This window comes from Erythrolamprus reginae, chromosome 6 (assembly GCF_031021105.1).
Source record: "Erythrolamprus reginae isolate rEryReg1 chromosome 6, rEryReg1.hap1, whole genome shotgun sequence".
Classification (NCBI taxonomy): Eukaryota; Metazoa; Chordata; class Lepidosauria; order Squamata; family Dipsadidae; genus Erythrolamprus; species Erythrolamprus reginae.
The window spans coordinates 88,777,598-88,805,443 of record NC_091955.1 but is presented as its reverse complement, the minus strand read 5'-3'; the positions used below and the strand labels follow the sequence as shown (position 1 = coordinate 88,805,443).

The 27,846-nt window shown below is 40.6% G+C and overlaps 1 protein-coding gene across 3 annotated transcripts in view; it reads right to left on the bottom strand.

The window, feature by feature from the left end:
* The window catches only part of PDE3A (phosphodiesterase 3A), a 290,729-nt gene that overhangs the window by 89,994 nt on the left and 172,889 nt on the right, over positions 1 to 27,846 (bottom strand). For 2 of the 3 annotated variants that reach the window (XR_011559382.1, XM_070754325.1), the window contains exon 2: positions 4,647 to 4,697. The exons of the other annotated variant lie outside the window; for it this stretch is intronic. Coding sequence is in view for 1 of the 2 variants with exons in the window: in XM_070754325.1 (XP_070610426.1) it covers positions 4,647 to 4,697 (51 nt within the window). In the remaining variant the exon portion in view is untranslated. The remainder of the gene's footprint in view (positions 1 to 4,646; positions 4,698 to 27,846) is intronic. 3 annotated transcript variants of the gene reach the window in all.

Sequence of the window (27,846 nt, the reverse complement as noted above, 5' to 3'; positions counted from 1 at the left end):
TTGGACCCATAGGGCTCGCTCCTGTTTTAGCTGACCGCCATCTCATGCAAACTTCTGTTTCCTGGTGGATACAGGGTTACACCTTGTCACCCACTATGCAAACCAGTAATGGGTTTCAATTACCTTCGCTAATGGTTCACTACTGGGCGCGCACTGTGGGGGGCTTCTGCGCATGCACAGAAGCATCTATGCAGGCGCAGAGACTTCCGGGCGGGTGGGTGGAGCCTCTTGCCACCGCCAATGCCAGTTCTCCCGATCCGGTTCTACTTGATTGGCTTTGATTTCATTTCCAACTGGAGACCGTGAATAGAGCGGCGTGTCTTCAGTTACTCAACACAGCCATAGAGCTAGAAGACTAGAGATGACCCATCCTGGATTCCCCCATCGAACCGCATGAAAAGAAAATATTACAGCACAGGTGGCCAGATTCTGCGCAGCAGTAGTGGGGATTCGTCGCAAATGTGTGCCTTCATCATAGAGAGATATGTACAACTTTTGTATACTTACAATGGGTCAATTTTGGTTGGTCAGCCAAAAGTCATGAATTTTGTAAGTCATTTGTCTCCAGATGTCCAAGAACCTCAACACCTAGCATGTCTTTGTTGGGTGATGACCAACTTTGGATGGTCAACGAACTGCTGTAAGTCAAGGACTACATTTATCACCCAAGAATCTGCTACTAGGATCAAAGAGATACTAAAATGTCTAGATTCTAAGAATCTGAAATGGTTCTTGGATGCTTTTTAAAAAATTATTATTATCATATTGAGGGTCTTTTACTGAAATAAAGGTCTATTTATTATATCAGGTAAGAACCAACTTCCATTCTCAGTAGAATATCCCCCTGAGCTGGGGGGAAGAGGGGCGGTACAGTGGGGGTAAGAACATAAGAACATAATAAGAACCATGCTGAATCAGGCCAAAGCCCATCAAGTCCAGCATTCTGTGTCACACAGTGGCCCACCAATTGTACATGGGGATCTTGAACAGAAGGAGAAGGCAAAACCCTCCCTTTCCCTTGACCCCCAACAAATGGTACTCAAGGGAATCCTGCCTGCCTCACCCAACATAGAGGCGGCACATGGGCATCTGTTTCAATAACCACCGATACACTTGGCATCCATGAATCTGTCGAATCCTGCCTTGAAGCTATCAAGGCTGACAGCTATCACAACCTCTTCTGGAAGTGAATTCCATAAACCAAGGACCCTCTGGGTGAAGAAATATTTCCCTTTATTTGTCCTCGCTTTTTTACCTATGAGCTTTAGGGAGTGCCCCCTTGTCCTAGTAGTGTGTGATAGAGAAAAGAATTTTCCTCTATCCACCTTTTCTATCCCAAGCATGATTTTATACACTTCGATCAAGTCACCCCTTAAATGCCGTCTTTCAAGGCTGAGGAGACCAAGGCTGAAGAGACCAAGGGGGTAGTACGTTTATGCACTATTTGTTGAATACTTAATCATTTTTTTAATTGTCCTTCCTTCTCCTTCATTACTTTTAAAATAGGAAACAGAATACCCTATGAAAATAGACTTACAATCCTGGGTCTAGAAAGCTTAGAACTAGGACACCTTAAACATGATCTAAGTATTGCCCACAAGATCATATGCTGCAACATCCTGCCTGTCAACAACTACTTCAGCTTCAACCGCAATAACACAAGAGCACGCAACAGGTTCAAACTTAATATCAACCACTCCAAACTTGACTGTAAAAAATATGACTTTAGCAATCGAGTTGTTGAAGTGTGGAACTCATTACCAGACTCCGTGGTGTCAACCCCCAACATTTTTCCCTTTGACTGTCCACGGTTGACTTCTCCAGATTCCTTAGAGGTCAGTAAGGGGCGAGCATAAGTGCACTAGTGTGCCTTCCGTCCCCTGTCCAATTGTCTCTCCTATATTTTATATATCTTTTCTCCCATCCATATATCCTTCCTCTACTCTTCATTGATGTATTTTATTCTCATATCTCTTCTTCTATCCCTTCCCTGATATTTACTACTACACGTTTTTATTCTCCTTAACTTTCAATTTGTATTGGACAAAATAAATAAAATTAAATAAATAAATAAATAAATAAAGAATATGTTTTTTTCTCATTTTAATAATTTTAATCATTATCTAGAAGTGAACTTTTATAGCAATTAGAGAAATTTGAGCTACTTGCCTAATCTGTTATCATACTGAACTTTGTGGGCTCAGTACATAATCTTAAAATGTTTTGGCAGCCTATCACTGTCTAGGCTCATCCTTTCACCCTTTAAGGGAGTGTTTCTCAACCTTGGCAAATTTAAAATGAGTTGCCTTCAACTTCATGCCAGTTGAGGATTTCTGGGAGTTGAAGTCAACTCATTTAAAAGTGTCTAAGATAGTAAAAAAAAATCCCTCTTTAAGGGAATTGTGTGAATACAAAAGCTATTCCTGTCAAGGTTTTAGAATGAATTTTAATCTGGGAGCAACAATTCATTTAAAAGAAAGAAGTAAAATGTTGTTTAAGGCATTGGTTCTGGCTATTGTTCCTGTCACCACTTAAAATGGCTTTATTAAAGCAGTCGCTACACTTATAAAGAAATGCATGCATAAACTAAATGTTGCTTGGAATTCAATGAGTAGGTGGCATATAAATTACTACTATAAATGAACGAATAAAGCAAAACAAAGCACAGGCATGCATAACAACTTTGCCCCAATGTCCCTTTCCCAGTTTAGATAAATTTGTTTTCTAAGTATGACATGTCAAGAATCTATGATAAGTGAGACCCAGTAGGTTTTCAATTGCGGCGAGCTTTGCAAAGGAGTTTAAATAGCTTTATAACCACTTTTCAGTTTTCCACCAGTAAGTCAATAAACAGAAAAATTGACATTGATCCAGTCTACCAATCGCCGAGAACAAAAGAGCGGCCTGAACCGTGATCCTGAAGATAACGTTTAAAATGAACAAAACAGGCACCCCGCTATGCAAGAACAAAACTCACAACCCATCAACTCATAAAAAAAATTGGACCTAATGACAACCAGCCATTCAAACAGACTGAAACCAGACTGTGACTCAGCAGTATCTGAACAAACAACGTTAATTTTATGTCATACAGACGGTACTTAAAACTAAAGACCATGCATGGCTAGGTAACAACAGCCAGCCAATCAAACAAACAGACCGAAGTCAGACCATGACTCAGAAGTAGCGGGACAAACAACATCCAAACTAATTTGCACAAGCATAACAAGGTATTTAAAAGCCAGTGCTCACACAGAGGAGCACAATCCAAAGTGCACTGATGATGTCTCCTCGAATGGTGATGAAACGTTCGTAACCAAATTGCCAAGCTCGAAACTCAGCCCAACAGCCCAACTTTTGAGATCTTCTTGCTGAATATGGGATGTCTCTAAGAAAATCAATTGCATGGGGCAAGGGAAGCTCATGTATTGATACTTTTTCACTTTGGATTCATTCTGTTCTGATCCAGCTTTAGCAGAAACAAGTAAAAGACTCCTTGTCATGAAAAGTCCCTCTTTATTTTCCTTATAAAATTGTAATTTTATATTTAAGCTTGCATATTACAACAGCTGCAAGGATTGTACTTGCACAGAACTGGAAAAATCCGCAAATACCTGAAGACAATGAGATTATCAAGAAAATATACGACTGTGCAGAGATGGACAGATTGACAATGGAGCTTAATAATCGAAAAGAATCGGACTATTATGAAACCTGGACAAAATGGTACCAATGGACAAAAAAAGAAACTTAAAAGAAGCATTGAAATAAAATATTAAGAAATCTAAAAGCAATTAAAAGACAATATCGATAGGAATGTCTATATGATGTAGATTCATCTGTAAATATGGTTATGTACACTTTTAAAAAACAAAAAATGGAAAAATTTAATAAATATATATTTAAAAAAACCTGAATTTTAATCATGGGTTCTTTAAACCCCCAAAACTAGGCTTCTGCACATGCTAAGAAGAAGAAAAACAGCATGTAAAACCAGTAAATAACGACATGAATCATAATACTAAATTGAAACGATAAAATGTAAACATCGATCGACACAAATTTTGAACTACAAAGAAACTGAATGAATAAATTTATAAATCACTGATAAATGATGACACTAGCAACTACGTCAAATACATATGGATAAAACTTCAGGAAAATCTATACCACTTATATGCTTAAACTACAGGCCGCAAAACATAGAAGCCCCAGCTCTAACGCTGGTCCCCCACACTCTTCTTACTATTCTTTTCTTGCTCTATTTTTCTATTCTTCCTCCTCTTGTATTTCTTTCCTTTCTTTCTAAATCCCTTTTCCTTTCTTTCCCTCTCCTTCCCCAATCACGCATGATAAGTAAACTATAATTGCTAGAATGTACATTATACATATTCCCTTTACTTTTCTGTACCCTGTTTTTACCAATAAATAATTTCTATTAAAAAAAAAAAAAAGAAGAAAAATTTTAATTTTTTTAAAAAGATGGTAGCGCCCATCATCTGGTTCACCAACTACACCAGTTCTATGACATCATTGTGATGTCACCAGCGGGTGGCTACCACCCGGTCCAAAACGGGCGGAACTCATCTCTGTACATAACACTCTTTAATTAGCCAGGCACGGAAAAATCTTCCAAAAAGTCTGACCTGAGATCCTCTTGCTCCTCGTTTATGATCCCATTCAGAATATCCCATGATCTACAGAAAGACAAGACAATAGGAGTGATTGCTGTATCAGCATTAATGCAACCACTACTGCTACTACTATTCATTTACAATATATGTGCATAAATGCAAAAGGATGTTCATCTATAAATAAAGGGATATGTATACACGTATGGAAAAAAATGCTACTATCAAAATCGCCTTTATGGTCATTCACAGTGGTGACATGACCACAGCTCTTATAGAAACATAGAAACTTGACGGCAGAAAAAGACCTCATGGTCCATCTAGTCTGCTCTTATACTATTTCCTGTATTTTATCTTAGGATGGATATATGCGGGCCCCAGGGGAAGAGCCTTCTCTGTGGTGGCCCCGGCCCTCTGGAACCAACTCCCCCTGGAGATTGGAATTGCCCCCATCCTCCCTGTCTTTTGTAAACTACTCAAGACTCATTTATACCGCCAGGCATGGGGGAGTTGAGATATTCCTTCCCCCTAGGCCATTACAAGTTATGCATGGTATGTCTGTATGTATATTTGGTTTTATAATAAGGGTTTTTAGTTGTTTTATTATTGGATTGTCACATGCTGTTTTTATCATTGTTGTTAGCTGCCCCGAGTTTACGGAGAGGGGCGGCATACAAATCCAATAAATAATAATAATAATAATAATAATAATAATAATAATAATAATAATAATAATTATTATTATTATTATTATTATTATTATTATTATTATTATTATTATTATTATGTTTATCCCAGGCATGTTTAAATTCAGTTACTGTGGATTTACCAACCACGTCTGCTGGAAGTTTGCTCCAAGCATCTACTACTCTTTTAGTAAACTAATATTTTCTCACGTTGCTTTCAAGATATGCTTGTAAAGGACAAAATACTGTTGGCGAAATGTTCACGAAGAGAGTATGATGCTTTTGGTTTGTTTGTTTAAATGTGGAATGTTGAGGTTTGACTAGAGCGAACCGATGCTTTTCAGATTGGAATAGCACCATCATATAAACATGGAACAGATCTGCCCAACTCTGGAGCTGGAAAAACACAGCCCAATGTCCATTAACTCCAAAGAACAGGAAGGGGAAAAAAAGCCCAGGATTTAAACCTTGGAGCTGGGAAACACAGACACAAACATACACACAGAGGGAGGATTGATGTTGTGTTTTAAAGAAGGAAGATCTTCTGCGTACATAGTCCAGTGAAGAGAAGAACTAAGGGTAACAGGATAGCAGTGTTCTGATATTTGAGGGATCACCACGAAGAAGAGGGGAGCAAGTTATTTTCCAAAGAAGTCAAGACAAGAAGCCATGGATGGAAACTAATTAAGGAGAGAAGCAATTTAGAACTAAGGAGAAATTTCCTAATAGTAAAGAGAAGTAACCAGTGGAATAGCTTGCCTTCAGAAGTTGTGGGTGCTCCATTACTAGAAACTTTTAAGGAGAGACTGGATAGCTACTTGGTATGTAGGGTCTCCTGCTTGAGCAGGGGGTTGGACTAGAAGACCTTTGAGGTCCCTTCCAACTCTATTTTTCTGACTTCCTTGTCTGCAGTAAAGGAATTTAACTAGCTGAATCAAAACTACGAAGGTTCTGCTGTTACTTCCTGAATGCAAGGGTGAGTTTCTGGAAAGCTGAGGTTTATTGCCACTGTTGATGTGAAACCTAACAAAGGAGGAGTATGTGTAAATCTCAGGAATTTCATTGTATACTTTGGATAAGCCTGCCGCTTCCTTGGCTCTCTTTATTATTAGACACCCTCCTCCCAAGAGAAATTTCACTTTGGATTTTCTCCCTTCCCGATTGTGTAGCGTTTAAGGGAATTTCCGAGTTATGGAGAACGGCATTTACCAATATAAACATAATAGTTACAAAATCCCCACAAGTCAATTGCAAAAGGCAGCCTTACTTGGAAGAGCTTGCATCCTGTAAAGATAACACCATAAAACAGTGAAGGTGAACCTATGGTACGTGTGCCACAGGTGGTATGTTGAGCCATATCATTTGAGCTGTTGCCCTAGCTTAGCTCTAGTTGGCCATGTTTAGCCCTAGTTGCCCATGTGCTTGCCTAATTTAACTCTAGTTGCCCATGTGCATGCATAATTTAGCTCTAGTTGCCTATGTGCACACCTAATTTAGCCCTAGTTGCCCATGTGCACGCCTAATTTAGCCCTAGTTGCCCATGTGCATGCCAGCCAGCTGATTTCCCGCTCATGTGGAGGGTCTGAGAGGGCTTTTTTTTTTTAGCTTCCAGAGGGTCTTGGGTGGTGGTGGCAGTATAGGACATTTTTGCTCTCTCCAGGCTGGGGAAGGTGAAAAATGAGCCTACTGGGCCTACCGGAAGTCATGAAATGGGCCATTTCCAGCCTCCAGAGGGCCTCCCAAGAAGCAGGGGCAGGGATGGGCAGCAGGCAGAACGGAGTGGAATGCAGTTCCACCGGTGGAAATAAAGCTTTAGCTGATCATCCCCTCCTCCTCCTCCTCCTCGGAAAACAGCAGGGAGACCAGCACCGGCAGGAGTTGCAGGGGGCCCATTTCCTCCCCCCTCTTTTCTCAATAGCTGATCGGCACCCGTTCGCCTAGCTACCCAGCCTGAGGCAAGGGGCAACCCAGGAACGAGAGCGCGGGAAACGCCAAGCAAATTGTCACCCCAGAGAGCGACACTGGTGAGGTTGTAAGTCGAGGACTTAACAGTTCACTTACATGATGATGATCGTTCAAGCCACTCCCACCTCATCACATGGCCAGCAAGCCACTCCTACCCAGTCACATGATCATCAAGCCACACCCACAAGATACACCATATCCACAGTGTGGCAGTAAAAATTTTGGCTGTCCATTACTGGGCGGGGGTGGCAGGGGAAGCTATTTTTGCCTTCCCCAGACATTGAATTATGGGTGTGTGAGCACTCACACGTGTGTGATAGCGCATGCACATTCACTTTTGGCACCTGAGGGAAAAAAGGTTCACCATCACTGCCATAAAACCTCAATATCAGTTTAAACATTTCGCCGATTGTGCAAGCAACGGCAGGCAGCAACAACAACAGCATCACCTGCTGTTTTTCCTTACCCAAAATATGTTCACAAAAACCCAAATATGTTCACAAAAACCCAAATAAAAAGAAATTTAAAATAAATCATCAAACTTTTCCCTCAGAACAAAGTAGAAAATTCGAAATGTTTCTTCAGGAGACGTACTTTTTAAGGAATTGCCTCACAGATTTGGGTAGAGCATTGGTAATAAAACAGTATCCTTAAGAAATCTAAATGTACATTGTTGTACTGGAATGTGGACATTTTATAAGGCTCCGTCATTCTATCGTCCATTTGTGAGGCAGTTACCAAGTCGGGTCTTAGATTTCTTAGCAAATCAAAAGCAAATAATCCCGTACAATAGTCTATAACTCGTGCTTACACTAACATAATAAACATTTGCTAATAGCTGTGACGGCAATCTCTTTCAATGAGTTTTTGCCAACCTGTAACAAGTGGTGCAGACTGTACTAATTGTTGAAATGAAACCAGAAAACCCTTTATCTGATCCCGTGGTCTTGCAACATTGCTCTTAAAAAGTTGTTCTACTTTGGAAAATGAGGAGGAGGAGGAGGAGGAGAGGAAGAGGAAGAAGAAGAAGAAGAAGAAGAAGAAGAAGAAGAAGAAGAAGAAGAAGAAGAAGAAGAAGAAGAAGAAGAAGAAGAAGAATCTCTGCACCAGAGGGTCGTTGATTTATGGAATTCACTTCCAGAAGAGGTCGTGACAGCTGTCAGCCTGGGTAGCTTCAAGGCAGGATTAGACAGATTCATGGATGCCAAATTTATTGGCGATTATTGAAACGAATGTCCATGTGCCGCCTCTATGTTGGTTGAGTCAGGCAGGATTCCCTTGGGTACCATTTGTTGGGGGTCGAGGGAAAGGGAAGGTTTTGCTTTCTCCTTCTGCTCAAGATCCCCATGGACAATTGGTGGGCCACTGTGTGACACAGAATGCTGGACTCAATGGGCTTTGACCTGATTCAGCAGGGCTCTTCTTATGTTCTTATGTTAAGAAGAGAAAGAGGAAGAAGAAGAAGGAGAAGGAGGAGAAGGAGGAGAAGGAGGAGAAGGAGAAGAAGGAGAAGGAGGAGGAGAAGAAGGAGAAGAAGAAGAAGGAGAAGGAGGAGGAGGAGGAGAAGAAGGAGAAGGAGAAGGAGAAGAAAAGAAGAAGAAGAAGGAGGAGGAGGAGGAGGAGAAGGAGGAGAAGGAGAAGAAGAAGAGGAAGGAGAAGGAGGAGGAGGAGGAGGAGGAGGAAAAGGAGGAGGAGAAGGAGGAGGAAAAGGAGAAGAAGGAGAAGGAGAAGAAGGAGAAGGAGGAGAAGGAGGAGGAGAAGAAGGAGAAGAAGGAGAAGGAGGAGGAGGAGGAGAAGGAGAAGAAGGAGAAGAAGGAGAAGGAGAAGAAGAAGAAGAAGAAAGAAAAGAAAAAGAAGATTATTATTTAAAATCCAAAAGATTCTGGCAAAGTTGCTTTTGTTTGAAACTACTTTAATGATTCATGGTAGCAAAACTTTAGCATCCATATGTCTTCCATTTCATTGCATTGCTCTGAATTGTACTGAGTTGTTCCCTTGACAAGCATGCTCTCACAAAATCTGGCAGATATTTTGCCTTTTGTCCAACCATTATTTTTTATTTTTTGCAAAATGCTGAATTCTGGCCGCACCCTGAACATGTAGTTCATTACCACTTATCTACTGAATTAACGCTATGATGTATAGTCAAGGCTTGGGGTAGAGCCAAAATTCTGGAAAGTTGGAGGAAACCAATGCAAATTTCCAGACAGCCTTCCGAAAGCAAGGAATCCTAGCTGGAACCGAGCACGGTATGTTTGTAAACTACACTAAAACCTCATTTTAATAAAAGCCATTCATAAAACATTTGACCAAGTCCATTCATATTTATGGGAGCTCGCACACCAAGGCTTATTGGCAGCAAAATTCAATCAAAGAATAACTCTATGAATATGAGAAGGAGGGAGAAAGAGAAAAGATTTCACACAGCTGAATTCAGAGGGTGAAAAAAGTATTTATTTATTATTTAGATTTGTATGCCGCCCCTCCCCTTTAAATTTGTGGTCAGTCTTGTAGGGTAGACCAGACTAAGAAACCAGTGCTATATAGGTCTAAAGCTATTTCGATTAGAATAGCTATAGAACTGCAGAAAAAACAATTGCTGCCAACCTGCCTTCAATTGAGGACTTGTATATTGCATGAGTCAAAAAGAGGGCAGTGAAAATATTTACTGACCGCTCGCATCCTGGACACAAACTGTTTCAACTCCTATCCTCAAAATGTCACTACAAAGCACTGCACACCAAGACAACCAGACACAAGAACAGGTTTTTCCCGAACGCCATCACTCTGCTAAACAAATAATTCCCTCAACACTGTCAAACTATTTACTACGTTTGCACTACTATTACCACTAGTTTTTTTCCTCATCATTCCTATCACCTATTTTCTCCCACTTATGACTGTAACTTGTTGCTTGTATAGATTTTTATTAATATTGATTGTTTCCTCATTGCTTATTTGACCCCTATGACCATCATTAAGTGTTGTACCTCATGATTCTTGACAAATCTATACAGTATTTTCTTTTATGTACACTGAGAGCATATGCACCAAAGACAAATTCCTTGTGTGTGCAATCACCCTTGGCCAATAAAGAATTCTATTCTATTCTATTCTATATTTTAAATCTTGCAAGTCTGAATAGGCAGCTTTCCTCTGTCGTGTTATCTTTGTATGAATTAGGGAGGGGGTCTTTCTGAGACGATTACTCAAACCAGTTTCTTGGAATAGACTCAAACCTGGCTTGTTTGGGAACAGCTCTTCCTTCTGTACTTCAAGGCCACTCTTTATGCCCTCTGCAAGTTATCCACCATGGATGGAGCTCCATATCGAAAGATATGGAGCTGCATCCAGTAATGGGCAGCCACAATTTTTACTGCCACACTGTGGGTGTGGCTTATTTTGTGGGTGTGGCTTAATGGTCATGTGACTAGGTAGGAGTGGCTTGCCGGCTATGTGACCAGGTGGGAGTAGCTTGAACGATCATCATCGTTCAAGTGAACTGTTAAGTCCTCGACTTGCAACCTCACCAGTGTTGATCATTGGGGTGACAATTTGCTTCGCATTTCCCGCACTCTCCTTCCTGGGTCGCCCCCCCTGCCTCAGGCTGGGCAGCTAGGCGAACGGGTGATGCCAGAAGCATAAATGCTGCCAGTGCTGCTTCCACTCACGCCTTCTGCTTGTACCTCAGGCGGAAGGTGGCCGTGTGAGGCTGGAGGGGAGCCGGGCAGGAGAGAAGGAAGCTCGTCTGAAGCCAGGAAGGAGGAAAGAGGAAAAAAGCAAGGAGCGCAGATGCAGCAGCAGCAGCAGGGAAAAAAAGGAGAGCCGAACCGAGACCAGTAATCCAGGAAGTGACAGCCGCCGATCAGCTGGAGCTGTGCACGCATCTTCATTTTCACCGGTGGAACTGCATTCCACCCTGTCCTGCCTGCTGCCCACCCTTGGCTCCATCACTGAAGGTTTTCCTGGAGGCGTCTGTAATATGGTAAATGATTTAGCTTTACTAGATAAATGGTCAAAGCAATGGAAACTGCAGTTTAATGTTTCCAGATGTAAAATAATGCACTTGGGGAAAAGGAATCCTCAATCTGAGTATTGTATTGGCAGTTCTGTGTTAGCAAATACTGTACTTCAGAAGAAAAGGATTTAGGGGTAGTGATTTCTGACAGTCTCAAAATGGGTGAACAGTGCAGTCAGGCTGTAGGGAAAGCAAGTAGGATGCTTGGCTGCATAGCTAGAGGTATAATAAGCAGGAAGAGGGAGATTATGATTGCGCTATATAGAATGCTGGTGAGACCACATTTGGAATACTGTGTTCAGTTCTGGAGACCTCACCTACAAAAAGATATTGACAAAATTGAACGGGTCCAAAGACGGGCTACAAGAATGGTGGAAGGTCTTAAGCATAAAACGTATCAGGAAAGACTTCATGAACTCAATCTGTATAGTCTGGAGGACAGAAGGAAAAGGGGGGACATGATCGAAACATTTAAATATATTAAAGGGTTAAATAAGGTCCAGGAGGGAAGTGTTTTTAATAGGAAAGTGAACACAAGAACAAGGGGACACAATCTGAAGTTAGTTGGGGGAAAGATCAAAAGCAACATGAGAAAATATTATTTTACTGAAAGAGTAGTAGATCCTTGGAACAAACTTCCAGCAGACGTGGTAGATAAATCAACAGTAACTGAATTTAAACATGCCTGGGATAAACATATATCCATCCTAAGATAAAATACAGAAAATAGTATAAGGGCAGACTAGATGGACCACAAGGTCTTTTTCTGCCGTCAGACTTCTATGTTTCTATGTTTTAAAGAAGAAACCGGACAACCATTTGACTGAAATGGTAGGAGGTCTCCTACTGGTTAGAGTAGAAGACCTCCGACTCTCTTTTATTTTGTTAAGAAAATAAGTCATGCCCTGGCAGAGCAGCTCATGGGAAACAGCAGAAATCAGAAACACCATCTTTTGTGTGTTTCATAGTGATTTTTTTTTCCAGGCTTCTAACTGTGATCTCCATTCCAAACAAAGCCACAAGATGAGATCATGCTTGGTGCTGGAAGATAGCAGGGAGAAAGGGACGAGGGGGGAAGTAGAAGAAGACTGCATATTTTAGGACTTTTCTCATGGCTGCTTATGACCTTTTTAGCCTATTTCCAAGATGTAAACTGTCGTTTGACTTTAGTTGAAATCAAAGGTTCCTGCAGGGGTGAGGAGCAAGAAACACTTGGAGGAAGAGATGATTTTTTCTGGCAGCAAATTATTAAGGGGAAGTCCTATCCTGACTGTTCAACCAATATTTTGCAAATACATGCAGAGCTTAAATTTGTAACAGTCTGATTAATTGATTTTGTCCGTGCTGTTCTGTGAGCGCCATCTCTTTTTTTTGCAGTTTCCAGCCATTTTTTCGGTGTTTGGATGGATGGATGGATTATTTCTTTACTTATTTACTCATTTACTCATTTACATATTTACTTATTATTTACTTATTTACTTATTTACTTATTTACTTATTTACTTATTTACTTATTTACTTATTTACTTATTTACTTATTTACTTATTTACTTATTTACTTATTTACTTATTTACTTATTTACTTATTTACTTATTTACTTATTTACTTATTTACTTATTTACTTATTTACTTATTTACTTACTTATTTATTTTGATTGATTAATTGATTGATTTGGATTTGGATTTGTATGCCGCCCCTCTCTGAGAATTCGAGGCGGCTCACAGCACGTACAGAAAAACAAGACACAATAATAGCAATCCAATTAATACATTAAAAAACACTCTTTAAAATTCTAATTAAAAAAAGAAAAACCATCAATATCATTCACTCAACAACCAAACTAAAGCATTCATTGGTCAAGGGGGAAGATCTAAGGAGCTCCAGGCCTGGTGGCAAAGATTGAGTTTTTAAACTCTTCCGGAAGGCGAAGAGGGTGGGGGCAGTGCGAATCTCCAGAGGGAGCTGATTCCAGAGGGCCGGGGCCACCACAGAGAAGGCTCTTCCCCTAGGTCCTGCCAGCCGACATTGTTTGGTCGATGGGACCCTAAGGAGACCAACTCTGTGGGACCTCACCAGTCACTGGGATTCGTGCAGCAGAAGGTGGTCTCGGAGATAGTCTGGTCCTATGCCATTATTATTATTATTATTATTATTATTATTATTATTATTATTATTATCATCATCATTATTATTAGTAGTAGTAGTAGTAGTATTACTATTACTATTACTATTATTATTATTTTAATTGCATTTATATGCCGTCCCTCTCCGAGGTCTCGGGGCAGCATATAGTTGGATTAATAAGGATTATAAGGATTGATTATCCTCGTCCTCCCGCTTACTCTCAGAGGAAGGAGGAGGAGGAGTTGGAGAAGGAGGAGAAGAAGAAGGAGGAAGAGGAGGAGGAGGAGGAAGAAGAAGAAGAGAGAGAGAATAAAAAAGAACAATAAAGCTGAAACGTATCGAAAGACAAATAAATTTCAGCAGCCAAAAAAAAAGCCGTTTCCAGATGTGAACTAAATTAGTTTACAAAAAGACATGAAAAAGGTTTATTCAATGCCCTTTCCCTGAGCAGCAGAACCATCACCCACAAGGCCTCCTTTCTCCACCCCATTTTTCTTTCCAAAGTGCAAAGGCAGCTAAGTGATGAAGCCTTTAGCATCAATTAGGGACAATAATTGGGGACATACAACGGTAGAAAAACTGTTTGTGTGGCACTTTGCTGCACTCCCTGCATCTGAAGAAACCGGCTACAGAAGCACTCGGGCCTGCAAAAGGATATTGAGGCCTACACAAAACATGGCTCAATTCCGGCTATCACTATCCCCTTGGGGTGTTTGAGGAACAGTGGCCCTAATACGCTTCCTAACCAGTGAAGGGCTGCAAAATCTGTTACTACCACACTGTAGGCGTGGTTTATTTTGTGGGTGTGGCTTGCCGGCCATGTGACCATGGGAGTGGCTTGCCGGTCATGTGACCGGGGAGGTTGCTTAAAGGTCATGTGACTGGCTCAAAGGTGGCCAACTTGACGTCACTCACGTCAAGGGTTTGGGTTTATTTATTAGATTTGTATGTCGTCCTTCTCCGAAGACTCGAGGCGGCTCACAAGATACAATATAAAACAATGCATACAAACAAATCTAAGTAGTTAAAAACTACAAGCTAAAAACCCAATACATTACAATCAATCAACCAATTCAATCCAATCACAACCATACATCACGTTTAGTAGTCAGGGGGTTAGGGTTAGGGTGCCTGGCCTCTCTTCACCTCAAAGAGATACAATTTCCCTATCTATTTACTATTACTGAACATCCAAAATATGCTATTTAATTCTATGTAAATATGCCATATGTGTACATACATATTACACACAGGCACACAAAAATATACATTATCTACTATATAAGCTGTATGTGTATGTACACACACACATATACGCACAGCTCTTATAAAATTACACACATTCAACCTCATTTACTGCGATAGGAAAAACATACATTCCCCAGAAGGGGAAAAAAGGGGGGGAAACCAATTTTTTTTCTACCGGTTCTGCATACTAACGGTTCTCCATAACTGACTGTATCCGTAGGAGCCCATCACTGTTCCTACCGTAACACAGTTAGAAAAGCCTGAGGTGACTTATCCATAGGTTAGCCATGGTTTGCTAAATAAGCAAACTGAGAAAGGAGAATAATTGTAACTCAGGGTTGACTATGGAGCCCTCAAGCCCAAGCTTGCTGAATGTATACATCATCCTGAACCATTATATGGTATGATTGATATGGCCTTAGGGTGAAAAGTGAACCCAGCCTACTGAGGTTTAATCTTGGCTTACCAGGCGTTGAAAAGAGACTTGATGCTCTCTACTTGAGGTGAGTGATAATAGAAACAGCCATTTCCTTCTTCTTCTTCTTCTTTTGTATGCGTGTGTCACAAATTCATTCATTTGTTCAGTTTGTATGGATCTCAGTTGCCATGAGCCTCTGGGTAGCTTAACATTGAGATGAAAATAGCAGTGAAACAACCAGGCTAAAATATATCCAAAACTGAGCTCAAATTGTTGGCAATGTAAAAAACAATAAAGGCACCTTCTTCCACATGTGGTGGTGGTGGTGGTATGTATGTATGTATGTATGTATGTATGTATGTATGTATGTATTTGATTTGATTTGATTTGATTTGATTTGATTTGTATGCCGCCCTTCTCCGCAGACTCGGAGCGGCTCACAACAAGAACAATACAAATCCAATACTTAAAAACACTTTAAAACCCTTAATATAAAAAACAATCATGCAATCAAACAAAAACAATCAAAAACAATCAAACAACCATGCATCTCATACAATTCAATTCAATTCAATTTATTAGATTTGTATGCTGCCCCTCTCCAAAGACTCGGGGCGGCTCACAACAATAATAAAAACAATATTCCAGCGAAAACAAATCTAATATTAAAAAGCACATAAAACCCTATCATATTTTAAAAAAGCAAACAACATATACATACCCAAACATAAATATAAAAAAGCCTGGGGGAAAGGTGTCTCAACTCCCCCATGCTTGGCGGTATAGATGGGTCTTGAGTATTTTACGAAAGACAAGGAGGGTGGGGGCAGTTCTAATCTCTGGGGGGAGTTGATTCCAGAGGGCCGGGGCTGCCACAGAGAAGGCTCTTCCCCTGGGGCCCGCCAAACGACATTGTTTGGTCGACGGGACCCGGAGAAGGCCAACTCTGTGGGACCTTATGGGTCGCTGGGATTCATGCGGTAGCAGGTGGTTCCGGAGGTACTCTGGTCCAATGCCATGCAGGGCTTTAAAGGTCATAACCAACACTTTGAATTGTGACCGGAAACTGATTGGCAGCCAATGCAGGCCACGGAGTGTTGCAGAAACCATACACAAAGCGGAAACGGCCCAGGGGAATCAATTTCCCCATGTGTGGCAACAGAGGTGGGTTTTAAGGTGTTTGCGAAAAGCAATGCTCTGAAACAAAAAAATTCTGGACGAAAATTCATAAATGGTTACAAGAGATGACATAAACAAAGCCAGAATGAGTCAGTATTCAAGAAAAGTGTGGTTTTCATTCCCCACACATCTCCTTCAATGTTCTTTGCAATCTCCTTTGGCGTGGCACCAACTCACACTTTTGCCGTACCTTATGGTTGTTGACCAATGTCTTTTTCTTTTATGTACACTGAGAGCATATGCACCAATGACAAATTCTTTGTGTGTCCAATCACACTTGGCCAATAAAGAATTCTATTCTATTCTATTCTATTCCATTCTTTCATTCCATTCATATTCTACTCCACTCCTATTCTATTCTATTCTATTCTATTCTTCCATTCCATTCATATTCTACTCCACTTCTATTCTATTCTATTCTGTTCTGTTCTGTTCTGTTCTATTCTATTCTATTCTATTCTATTCTATACATATCTGCACCCCTGAAGTATTTACTGCTAAGCTCTTTTGGTCCATCCTGTTCACATTCAACCAACCATAGTGTCTCATTCAGCAAGCCACAGCCTGGCCTCTCCACCGCTCAATCTCAATCAATTGGCCAAATTAATTAGCACCTTGCATTTATTGCTTTTCGCCTGGGAACAAAAAGTACAAATAAAGCACCAATATATTCCTCACATTGACCAGAATGCAACGACTTTCTCAGGATCTGAATTAATAAAATTGATCCCCTTGATTTACCTCTGACTGGTGAATCTCGGTTTACAGTACACTAACTTCTTCTGCAGCAAATTGTCTTTCCCAATAGCGTCTATTGTCAGGGCTGAAACTAGAAGTTTACTAAATGGGAGGTCGGATTGTGTTGTACATATGCACTGTTCGGCTGGGGCAGGGGTCAGCAACCCGCGGCCGCATGGAGGCACATGTGGCTCTCTCATCCCTCTGCTGTGGCATCCTGTCGTTCAAATTGCAACACTCAATATGTGATAACCGCTGACATGTGGGTATCACATTTAATAATAATAATAATTTATTGGATTTGCATGCCGCCCCTCTCCGTAGACTCGGGGCGGCTAACAACAATGATAAAAACAGCATATGACAATCCAATAATAAAACAACTAAAAACCCTTATTATAAAACCAAACATACAGACAAACATACCATGCATAACTTGTAATGGCCTAGGGGGAAGGAATATCTCAACTCCCCCATGCCTGGCGGTATAAGTGAGTCTTGAGTAGTTTATGAAAGACAGGGAGGGTGGGGGCAGTTCTAATCTCCGGGGGGAGTTGGTTCCAGAGGGCCGGGGCCGCCACAGAGAAGGCTCTTCCTTTGGGGAGCTTTATCAACTCCCAGTAGGTCAACCATGGATAAATCAAAGAAAAGAAGCTTCGGAAGAAAACACAACCTTTAATTCAACTGTATGTGCCACAAGGGTCTGTTCTGGGTCCTATTCTTTTTAATATGTTTGTGAGTGACATAGGAGAAGGTCTGGTAGGGAAGGTTTGCCTATTTGCCGATGACTCTAAAATGTGCAATAGGGTTGATATTCCTGGAGGGGTCTGTAATATGGTAAATGATTTAGCTTTACTAGATAAACGGTCAAAGCAATGGAAACTGCAGTTTAATGTTTCCAAATGTAAAATAATGCACTGGGGGAAAAGGAATCCTCAATCTGAGTATTGCATTGGCAGTTCTGTGTTAGCAAAAACTTCAGAAGAGAAGGATTTAGGGGTAGTAATTTCTGACAATCTCAAAATGGGTGAGCAGTGTGGTCGGGCGGTAGGAAAAGCAAGTAGGATGCTTGGCTGCATAGCTAGAGGTATAACAAGCAGGAAGAGGGAGATTGTGATCCCCTTATATAGAGCGCTGGTGAGACCACATTTGGAATACTGTGTTCAGTTCTGGAGACCTTACCTACAAAAAGATATTGACAAAATTGAACGGGTCCAGAGACGGGCTACAAGAATGGTGGAAGGTCTTAAGCATAAAACGTATCAGGAAAGACTTAATGAACTCAATCTGTATAGTCTGGAGGACAGAAGGAAAAGGGGGGACATGATCGAAACACTTAAATATGTTAAAGGGTAAAATAAGGTTCAGGAGGGAAGTGTTTTTAATAGGAAAGTGAACACAAGAACAAGGGGACACAATCTGAAGTTAGTTGGGGGAAAGATCAAAGGCAACGTGAGAAAATATTATTTTACTGAAAGAGTAGTAGATCCTTGGAACAAACTTCCAGCAGACGTGGTTGGTAAATCCACAGTAACTGAATTTAAACATGCCTGGGATAAACATATATCCATTGTAAGATAAAATACAGGAAATAGTATAAGGGCAGACTAGATGGACCATGAGGTCTTTTTCTGCCGTCAGTCTTCTATGTTTCTATGTTTCTATCTCCAGTTGGGCCCGACTAGGTGTTGCAGTTGAGATTCGTCATTTGCAGGATGTTATGTTAGGCTTTCCTTCAAAAATTCTGATCTACGGGGAAATAATCTTGGTGTGCAGTCAAAATGAACTAATTGAAAATAAATTCCTCGGATCTTTCGCAAGCATCCACATGCCAAAGAAAAACTTGTCAATGAGAAAGACTGTCAGTCCAGAAAGCGAGATGCTGAAAGATGCAATCAAGGTGAAGGGTCCTAAGGTTTGCAACTGAGCTTTAGGCGAATAAGTGTGATGAAAAGGATAAACAAACAGCCGGACAATTCAGGACAATCAAAGGACAAAATTAAGTGGTCACTAAAAATAACTGCAATGCCCCATTCTCTCTCTTCTCTCCCTCCTGATATCTTAACATGCCAAATTATCTCGACTGCTGCTTGAGAAGACAAGAACCAGGAGCCTCAACTGAAGGTCAGGAAACAATTATATCCCGTCATTTCTGGATGTGCAGCATTAAATACCGAGGGGATTAATTGCATTGGTGAAAACAAGAGTGAATAAAGGGGTCAGCCTTATGTGGACCAAAGGCAAGCATTGAAGATACAGAATATGGGGGGGAAATGTTGTTACTTTTGAACTGTGATGTTGGAGAAGATGCATGAAGAATACTATGGATAGCCAAAGAAGCAAACAGATGGATCATCGAACAAATCAACCCAGATTATTCATCCCTTAAACTACAAATGATCAGGTTCAAATTATGCTTACTTTGGACATACCTGTTGAATTTCTGTGTTATTTTTGGTTATAAGTAATGTTCTTCACTTCATACAGCAGAGTCTCTTCATAGCAGAACCGTGATACTATGTATATTGGGGTACAGATACAATGACTCCAATATAAATCTTATGCTTTTATTTCCTCTTTTCTCATTGAACTGGTTTCATATTTACACAAATAAACAACTTGAGAGTATAACTATATTTCTCTATACATCTGCTCTCTATGATGCAGATTCACCAACAGTCTGCATACAAATCTCCAAGAATTCTCATCTTCCAACTGCCAAAAACTGACCACATGCCAGTATGCAAATTAGCTCTCTCTCAACATTGCTTCCCCCTTTTCCATGCTATATGCTAATGATACCAAAGAGTCAACTCTCTGAAAAAAAAAGGTTGCAGTGTTGGGAAAGGTGGAAGGAAAGAGAAGAAGAGGATGACTAGCAGTAAGGTGGATGGACTCAGTTACACTGTGATGGGTGCACGTTAGTATCTGAAGCACAGAAGTCAAAACAAAAAGAGCATACAGTATATGATATAAACTGCTCCAAGTCCTCAGAGAGGGGTGGTATACTCATATGCTGTATGAATCTCAGCGACCGGTTAGGTCCCACAGAGTCGGCCTTCTCCAGGTCCCGTCAACCAGACAATGTCGCTTGGTGGGGCCTAGGGGAAGAGTCTTCTCTGTGGTGGCCCTGGCCCTCTGGAATCAGCTCCCCCTGGAGATTCGCACTGCCCTCAGCCTCCTCGCCTTCCGGAAGAATCTTAAGACTCATTTATGTTGCCAGGCTTGGGCCAGCTGGACCTTAGGCCCCCTGGCCAATGAATGTTATGTATGGCTGAGGTCCGAATGCGTACAATTGATTTTTAAAATATTAGGGATTTAAGGTTAGTTATCTAGTTAATTAATTGGATCTGCCGTTGTATTTTATTGGTTTTTATTATATGTTGTAAGTTGCCCCGAGTCTTCAGAGAGGGGCGGCAACGAAATCCAATTAATTAATTAATAAATAAACATAAATAAACATAAATAAACATAAATAAATAAATAAATAAATAAATAAATAAATAAGGAAGGAAGGAAGGGAGGAAAGAAAGAAAGAAAGAAAGAAAGAAGTAGGAAGGAAGGGGGGAAAAAGAAAGAAAGAAAGAAAGAAAGAAAAAGTAGGAAGGAAGGAAGGAAAGAAAGAAAGTAGGAAGGAAGGAAGGAAGGAAGGAAAGAAAGAAAGTAGGAAGGAAGGAAGGAAGGAAAGAAAGAAAGAAAGAAAGAAAGAACAACTGCAGCACAAAGAGAAGGAACTCAAGGTAACAGCTGCTCTGCAGCCAAGCAAAATCAATTAAAATAAAACTTGTGTACAAAACGTAGGTACCACCCTGGGTTTTGCAAGCTCCTGCCTATTTAGATTTTAATGAATATTTCTTGAGGTTGCCTTCTGCCTTATTGCCATCCCTAAAGACTCTCTTCTATTTAAATCACGACGTACAGGTTATTAAGGGGGCATATTTTGCTGAAATGACTTTCGTTGTTCAGTTTAGATTTGAGGACATACACACCAAGTCCGAAATTCTTAAAAAGTGTGCCTCCACGCCTCTCTGTAAAGTGTGCCACCATACATTTTCCTAGTTTGTGGCTCTAAACAAAGATGATTTGGCTTAAATGGAAAAAAGATTCAGAATAACATTTGTCTCCATCTCCAATTTTTCCAAAAGTTCCAGAGTTGGGTTACAATTGAAGTATGATTGTGATTGAATCTGAGGTTAGTTGGGGGAAAGATCAGAAGCAACGTGAGAAAATATTATTTTACTGAAAGAGTAGTAGATGCTTGGAACAAACTTCCAGCAGACATGGTTGGTAAATCCACAGTCACTGAATTGAAACATGCCTGGGATAAACATATATCCACCGTAGGATAAAATACAGGAAACAATATAAGGGCAGACTAGATGGACCAGGAGGTCTTTTTCTTCCGTCAACCTTCTATGTTTCTATGAATTGGCTGACAGATTGTATTGGGTTTTTAGCTTGTAGTTTTTAATTAATTAGATTTGTTTATACGCACTGTTTTATATTGTGCCTTGTGAGCCGCCCCGAGTCTTCGGAAAAAGGTGGCATACTAATCTAATTAATAATAATAATGATAATAATAATAATAATAATAATAATAATAATAATAATCCAGAATTGAAAAATCAACAGACGATCCAAAGTGCAGACTCTGTAAAGAAACAGATGAAACAATCGATCACATACTCAGCTGCTGCAAAAAGATCGCACAGACTGACTACAAGCATAGACATGATGCTGTGGCACAGATGATCCACTGGAACTTGTGCCGGAACTACCATTTCCCAGTGGCAAAGAACTGGTGGGATCATAAACCTGAAAAAGTGGTCGAAAATGAGCAAGCAAAACTACTGCATAACACACCAGACATTGTGATCGTGGAGAAAAAGAAAGTATGGATCATCGACATCGCAATCCCAGGGGACAGCAGAATTGAGGAGAAGCAGCTAGAGAAATTAGTGAAATACGAAGATCTAAAAATCGAGCTGCAACGACAAAGTGGTCCCAGTGTTACTTGGCACGCTGGACGCAGTGCTAAAGGATCTCAGCAGACATTTGAAAACCATCGGAATTGACAAAATCTCCATCTGTCAATTGCAAAAGGCTGCTTTACTGGGATCGGCAAACATAATTCGCCGTTACATCACACAGTCCTAGGTGCTTGGGAAGCGCCCGACTGGTGATGAAATATGAAATCCAGCATAGTGATCTCGTTTGCTGTGTTGTACTGACATCATCATCATCATCATCATCATAATAACAACAACAACAACAACAATAACAAGAGTTGGAAGGGACCTTGGATGTCTTCTAGTCCAACCCCCTGTTTAGGCACTGTCGCCATGTGAAAACAATCCAGCATAGTGATCTCATTTGCTGTGCTATATTGTTGATATAATAATAACAGAGTTGGAAGGGACCTTGGAGGTCTTCTAGTCCAACCCCCTTCTTAGGCACTAAGTCGCCATGTGAAAACTGGCTTCACCATTGATTTAACTTGCCAAAAAGTTGTCAAAGGGGTCTGGTGACAACCCCCCCCCCCCCGAAACTATTTTTTGGTGCCGTTGTAACTTTGCACGGTCACTAAGTGGACTGTTGTAAGTGGAGGACTATCTGTAGTTTGCATTGATGTGCTCCGTAAGCAATGTCTCCCATTTCTGTCCGCAACCGGTCAAGTGAGTTCGAGATAAATGTGGGGGTTAAAAATCCTCAAGCATCCTAAGGAAACAGAAGCCTTCCCCCAACATCACCCCAGAAAACCAATTTTGAAATACTGCAAGAGTGATTTTGGCACACCGTTTCCCCCCCCCCCCCCCCGAAACGCAGCAGCTGTGAAGTTTCAAACAACACCAGGGGTCATCTCCCAGATCACTTTTAAAAACTAGAGCACACATTTGGAAAAGTGCAAACTCAGGGAGTTTTATAGTGAGTCAGACCTTAATATCCCAGAGAGATCAACTATTCACATCCTCTCTTTAATCAATGCTGCTTGTTCGTTGTCCTGATTGGGGAAAAAAACCCGCTTTTCCCAGGGGAGCAAAACAGATTTAAATAAAAAAAAATACTTTAAAATTTCCATTCGCTGGAATCTGGTGCAGCTTGTTAGGTGATCGGATCGACGTTCCACTCCATCACTGGCTGCTGCAGGACGTGGGAAGGAGGGGAGAGAGAATTACTCAAAGCCTGCATTTATAGCTAGCTACTAAGGAAGCTCAGTCCTATGTGGCTCAGTGGAAACACCAGCTTATAGACTGGATCGGAAGCCTTTACAATGTTTACAGAGAGGCAGCGTTTCACGAACTTTTAAGACGTATGGGCTTCAACTCATATCAAATGAGTTGAAGCCCACACATATCAAAATGATCTAAGTACCTTATGTGGAGCAGGAACTTTAAAATGACACTAGCCGTTCCATATGTTGTGGTTCAGCCTGAGGCTGCTCAGGGACCGGCTGTGTCTCTGCTGGCTCCATGCCCGGAGGAGGATGACAGCGAAGAGGAGGGGGCTGAACAGTCGGACGGGGGAGAGGAAAGTCAGGAATGGGATGAAGGAGAACAGCATGAGAGCCCCGGGGGGGGGGCCTCTCCCCAGCCAGTAGTTTGGAGTCATTAGGTGATGAAGCTCAAGCCGTCATTGACACGCGACACAGACGGTCAGATCAAAGAAAGGAGCAATTAAAGAAGTATTATCAGCACTGAATTAGGAACAGCTGGGCTTGGGTGTGGTCCTCCTTAGCAGGGTTTAAAAGGCAGGCAAGCCCTTGAAGCCATGTGGAGTGTTATCAGTTTGGAGTTACGGTGTCCTGCTTTGTTCTCGGCGTCTCTGTTCCTGGCTTGTGGCCAAGCAGTTTGGAAGACCCGTGGGAGGTGTAGGTCTGCTATCTACAGCCTCGGCTTGGCAGCAAGAATCCTGCAAGCATGGACTTTTGCTTTTGTGGATACATTTGAAGATACAGTATTTTCCTGTTTGTAAGGACATTTTCTGTTACCTGTGTTTTTCTTGAATTTTATAAACTGCCTTTGCCTTTTACCGGTGTGTCTGGCTTCTCTTTTTGGGTTGGTATTGGCTTCCGGAGTGACCCAGACAGAACACCATATAAAGAAAATGTAATCAAAATGTATTACAGATGGCATATTACCCCTGTAAAATTAGCGAAAATAGACAAGAAATTATCTCCCACCTGCTGGAAATGTCTAAAGGAACAAGGTACATACTTTCACTTATGGTGGCAATGCGAAAAATCCCAGGCATACTGGAAAAAAATAGGAATCTGGATAGATGAAATCCTCAACATAGAGATAGATAAAACGCCAGATGTTTCCTCTTGGGTATTATAAGACAAAATTTGAAAAAAAAAAATCAAATTTATCTAGTTATACATATTACTACAGCGCAAGACTAGCATTTGCACAATGGTGGAAAAATGATGACATAGAAACATAGAAACATAGAAGACTGACGGCAGAAAAAGACCTCATGGTCCATCTAGTCTGCCCTTATACTATTTCCTGTGTTTTATCTTAGGATGGATATATGTTTATCCCAGGCATGTTTAAATTCAGTTACTGTGGATTTACCAACCACGTCTGCTGGAAGTTTGTTCCAAGGATCTACTACTCTTTCAGTAAAATAATATTTCCCCCAACTAACTTCAGATTGTGTCTCCTTGTTCTTGTGTTCACTTTCCTATTAAAAACACTTCCCTCCTGAACCTTATTTAACCCTTTAACATATTTAATGTTTCGATCATGTCCCCCCTTTTCCTTCTGTCCTCCAGACTATACAGATTGAGTTCATTAAGTCTTTCCTGATACGTTTTATGCTTAAGACCTTCCACCATTCTTGTAGCCCGTCTTTGGACCCGTTCAATTTTGTCAATATCTTTTTGTAGGCGAGGTCTCCAGAACTGAACACAGTATTCCAAATGTGGTCTCACCAGTGCTCTATATAAGGGGATCACAATCTCCCTCTTCCTGCTTGTTATACCTCTAGCTATGCAGCCAAGCATCCTACTTGCTTTTCCTACTGCCCGACCACACTGCTCACCCATTTTGAGACATGCCACATGATGGACTAATATTAGAAAAGATTAGAAGCTGCGCAGAAATGACCAAACTAACTATGGAACTTGTTTGTATACAAAAATAAAAGTCTGGTGTTTATTCAATTTTAGTAAAAGAATGAAATAAGATAAATACGAAAACCAAATCTATCTATTTATAATTTTTCCGCTATTTCACACTCAACTCTATCTCTTATTTATATACAATGTAATTACAGTATTTAACTATACTATATCGGGATATTGAGAATATTCATAGCACAACTTATTATCATAGATCTGCCATTCACCCGCCCAACTTTTTAAATGAATTTTCCGTTGTTACTGTAAATGTTTGGTTGTAAATAAAAAATATTAATAAATAAAATAAAATGATCTAAGTACCAAAGCCCACTGCAACAACATCCCTAAAAAGGCTTCAAGAGTTTTTAACCTAATCCTACATAGCTTCTGCTCCTGTAATCTCACACTATTAACCAGAGCATACAAAACTTTCACCTGAACAATCCTTGAATACAGCTCATCTGTTGGGAACCGCATTGCATTTCGACATAAACACTCTTGTAAATGTCCAGAGATACTTTACCAGAAGAGCCCGCCACACCTCCACTCGTAACAGAATACCCTAAGAAACTAGACTTACAATCCTGGGTCTTGAAAGCTTAGAAATACGATGCCTTAAACATGATCTAAGTATTGCCCACAAGATCATATGTAGCAATGTCCTGCCTGTCAAAGACTACTTCAGATTCAACCACAACAACACAAGAGCACACAACAGATTCAAGCTTAACATTAACCGCTCCAAACTTAACTGTAAAAAATAACCAACACTTTGAATTGTGACCGGAAATTGATTAGCAACCAATGCAGACTGCGGAGTGTTGGTGTAACATGGGCATGCCTTGGGAAGCCCATGATTGCTCTCGCAGCTGCATTCTGAACGATCTGAAGTTTCCGAACACTTTTCAAAGGTAGCCCCATGTAGAGAGCATTACAGTAGTCGAACCTCGAGGTGATGAGGGCATGAGTGACTGTGAGCAGTGAGTCCCGGTCCAGATAGGTCCAGATAAAAACAATAAAGTTATAACTAGATGTATAAATCAAAATATGTGAAGGGTTTTTGTTCATATTTTGGCATTCACGTTCCTTCGTTTTAAAATGCACAAAATAATACCTGCATAAGCAGGGGAATTGATAACCAAATGCATATGCTAACTAGCCAGAAATGTCTTCTATTAGATAAATTTGTATACCCAAAAAAAGTACATGTAGAGAGGTCCTTTAAAAAGCACTGCGGGCTAATGCGGAAATCGGATACAACAAAGTTAAGGCTGGGGAAAAAAATTGAATTTTTCTGTGAAACCCAAAATGACAGGCCCATCCATCATTACCAACAGCTTGGGAAATGTTGGCATGTCGTCTTGGAAATCACATTTAGGCTGCAACACAGGAAATTGAGATCAAGATTTCCAAGTTTGTTTTCTCAGGGCTAAATTATACAATATGTTAAATATGTAGTGTAAGATCCGCTCCTCCATGTTTTATTTACATTAGGATAAGCGTATAGAGGCCAAATTCCGACTAAGGCCATCAGAACCCCTTTCCCAGACCTTTCTTCCACAGTTAAAAAAAACACACATACACCACTATTATCTATAAGATGATGTGTCATTGGTATTTTAACGTTTGAGAAACTTGTCAAAAATGCGTGAGGGAGTTACAAATGTATATGGGAAATGTAACTGCAAGAAAAGGGTCCTTTTTAATCATCTCGGCTGCAAATGTGATAAAGCAAAGAGATTTCTACTTTAATTCAGAAGATCCGTAAAATATAAAAACGAAACTATGGAAATTCAGAATAGAGATGAAACGGATTTCTACAAAGCCTGGGGAAAAATGGTGCCATTGCCTAAGACAAAGAAAATACAGTGGTACCTCTACTTAAGAAAGCCTCTACTTAAGAACATTTCTAGATAAGAACCGGGTGTTCAAGATTTTTTTGCCTCTTCTTAAGAACTATTTTCTACTTAAGAACCTGAGCCCGGAAAAATTTCCCAGGAAATTTGAGAGCGGCATGAAGGCCTGGCCAGTTTCCTGCCATTTCCCCTTTAATCCCGGCTATCTTGTGCTTTTCTGGGCTGCCAGAGGAGCCTTTCAGTGGCACTTAAGGAGGCTTTGGCAGCCCAGAGTGAACAAAGCATTTTCCTTTCTCTGGGTGCTTGGAGAGGGAATAAACCTCTGCCAGCGCCCAGAGAAAAGAAACGCTCCCTTCACTCTGGACAGCAACTGTCCTCCTCCTCTTCTTCCTCCTCCTCCTTCCACCCAAATTCCGAGCTTTTATTTCTTTCCTAATGGGTTTGCATGCATTATTTGCTTTTACATTGATTCCTATGGGAAAAATTGCTTCTACTTACAAACTTTTCTACTTAAGAACCCGGTCACGGAACAAATTAAGTTCTTAAGTAGAGGTACCACTGTACCTGAATATTATTAAAAGTGAAGACAACTAAACAACACTTTCCACCATCAACTTAAGAGAGGAAATGAAAACAGCCTTCATTTTGAATCACATTAGCTATGAACAAGACATCCTGAAGACTTTTTTCAAAACTATATAAACTAATCCGCAAAGCACAAACCTACAATAACCATTAAGATTATACTTCTACACTCAACTTGAATAACAACACTATACGAATAATCAACATTGAGGGGAAACCTATAACCACTATAGAAATTGATATTATAGGTCGTTTGTGATCGAAATGTCTG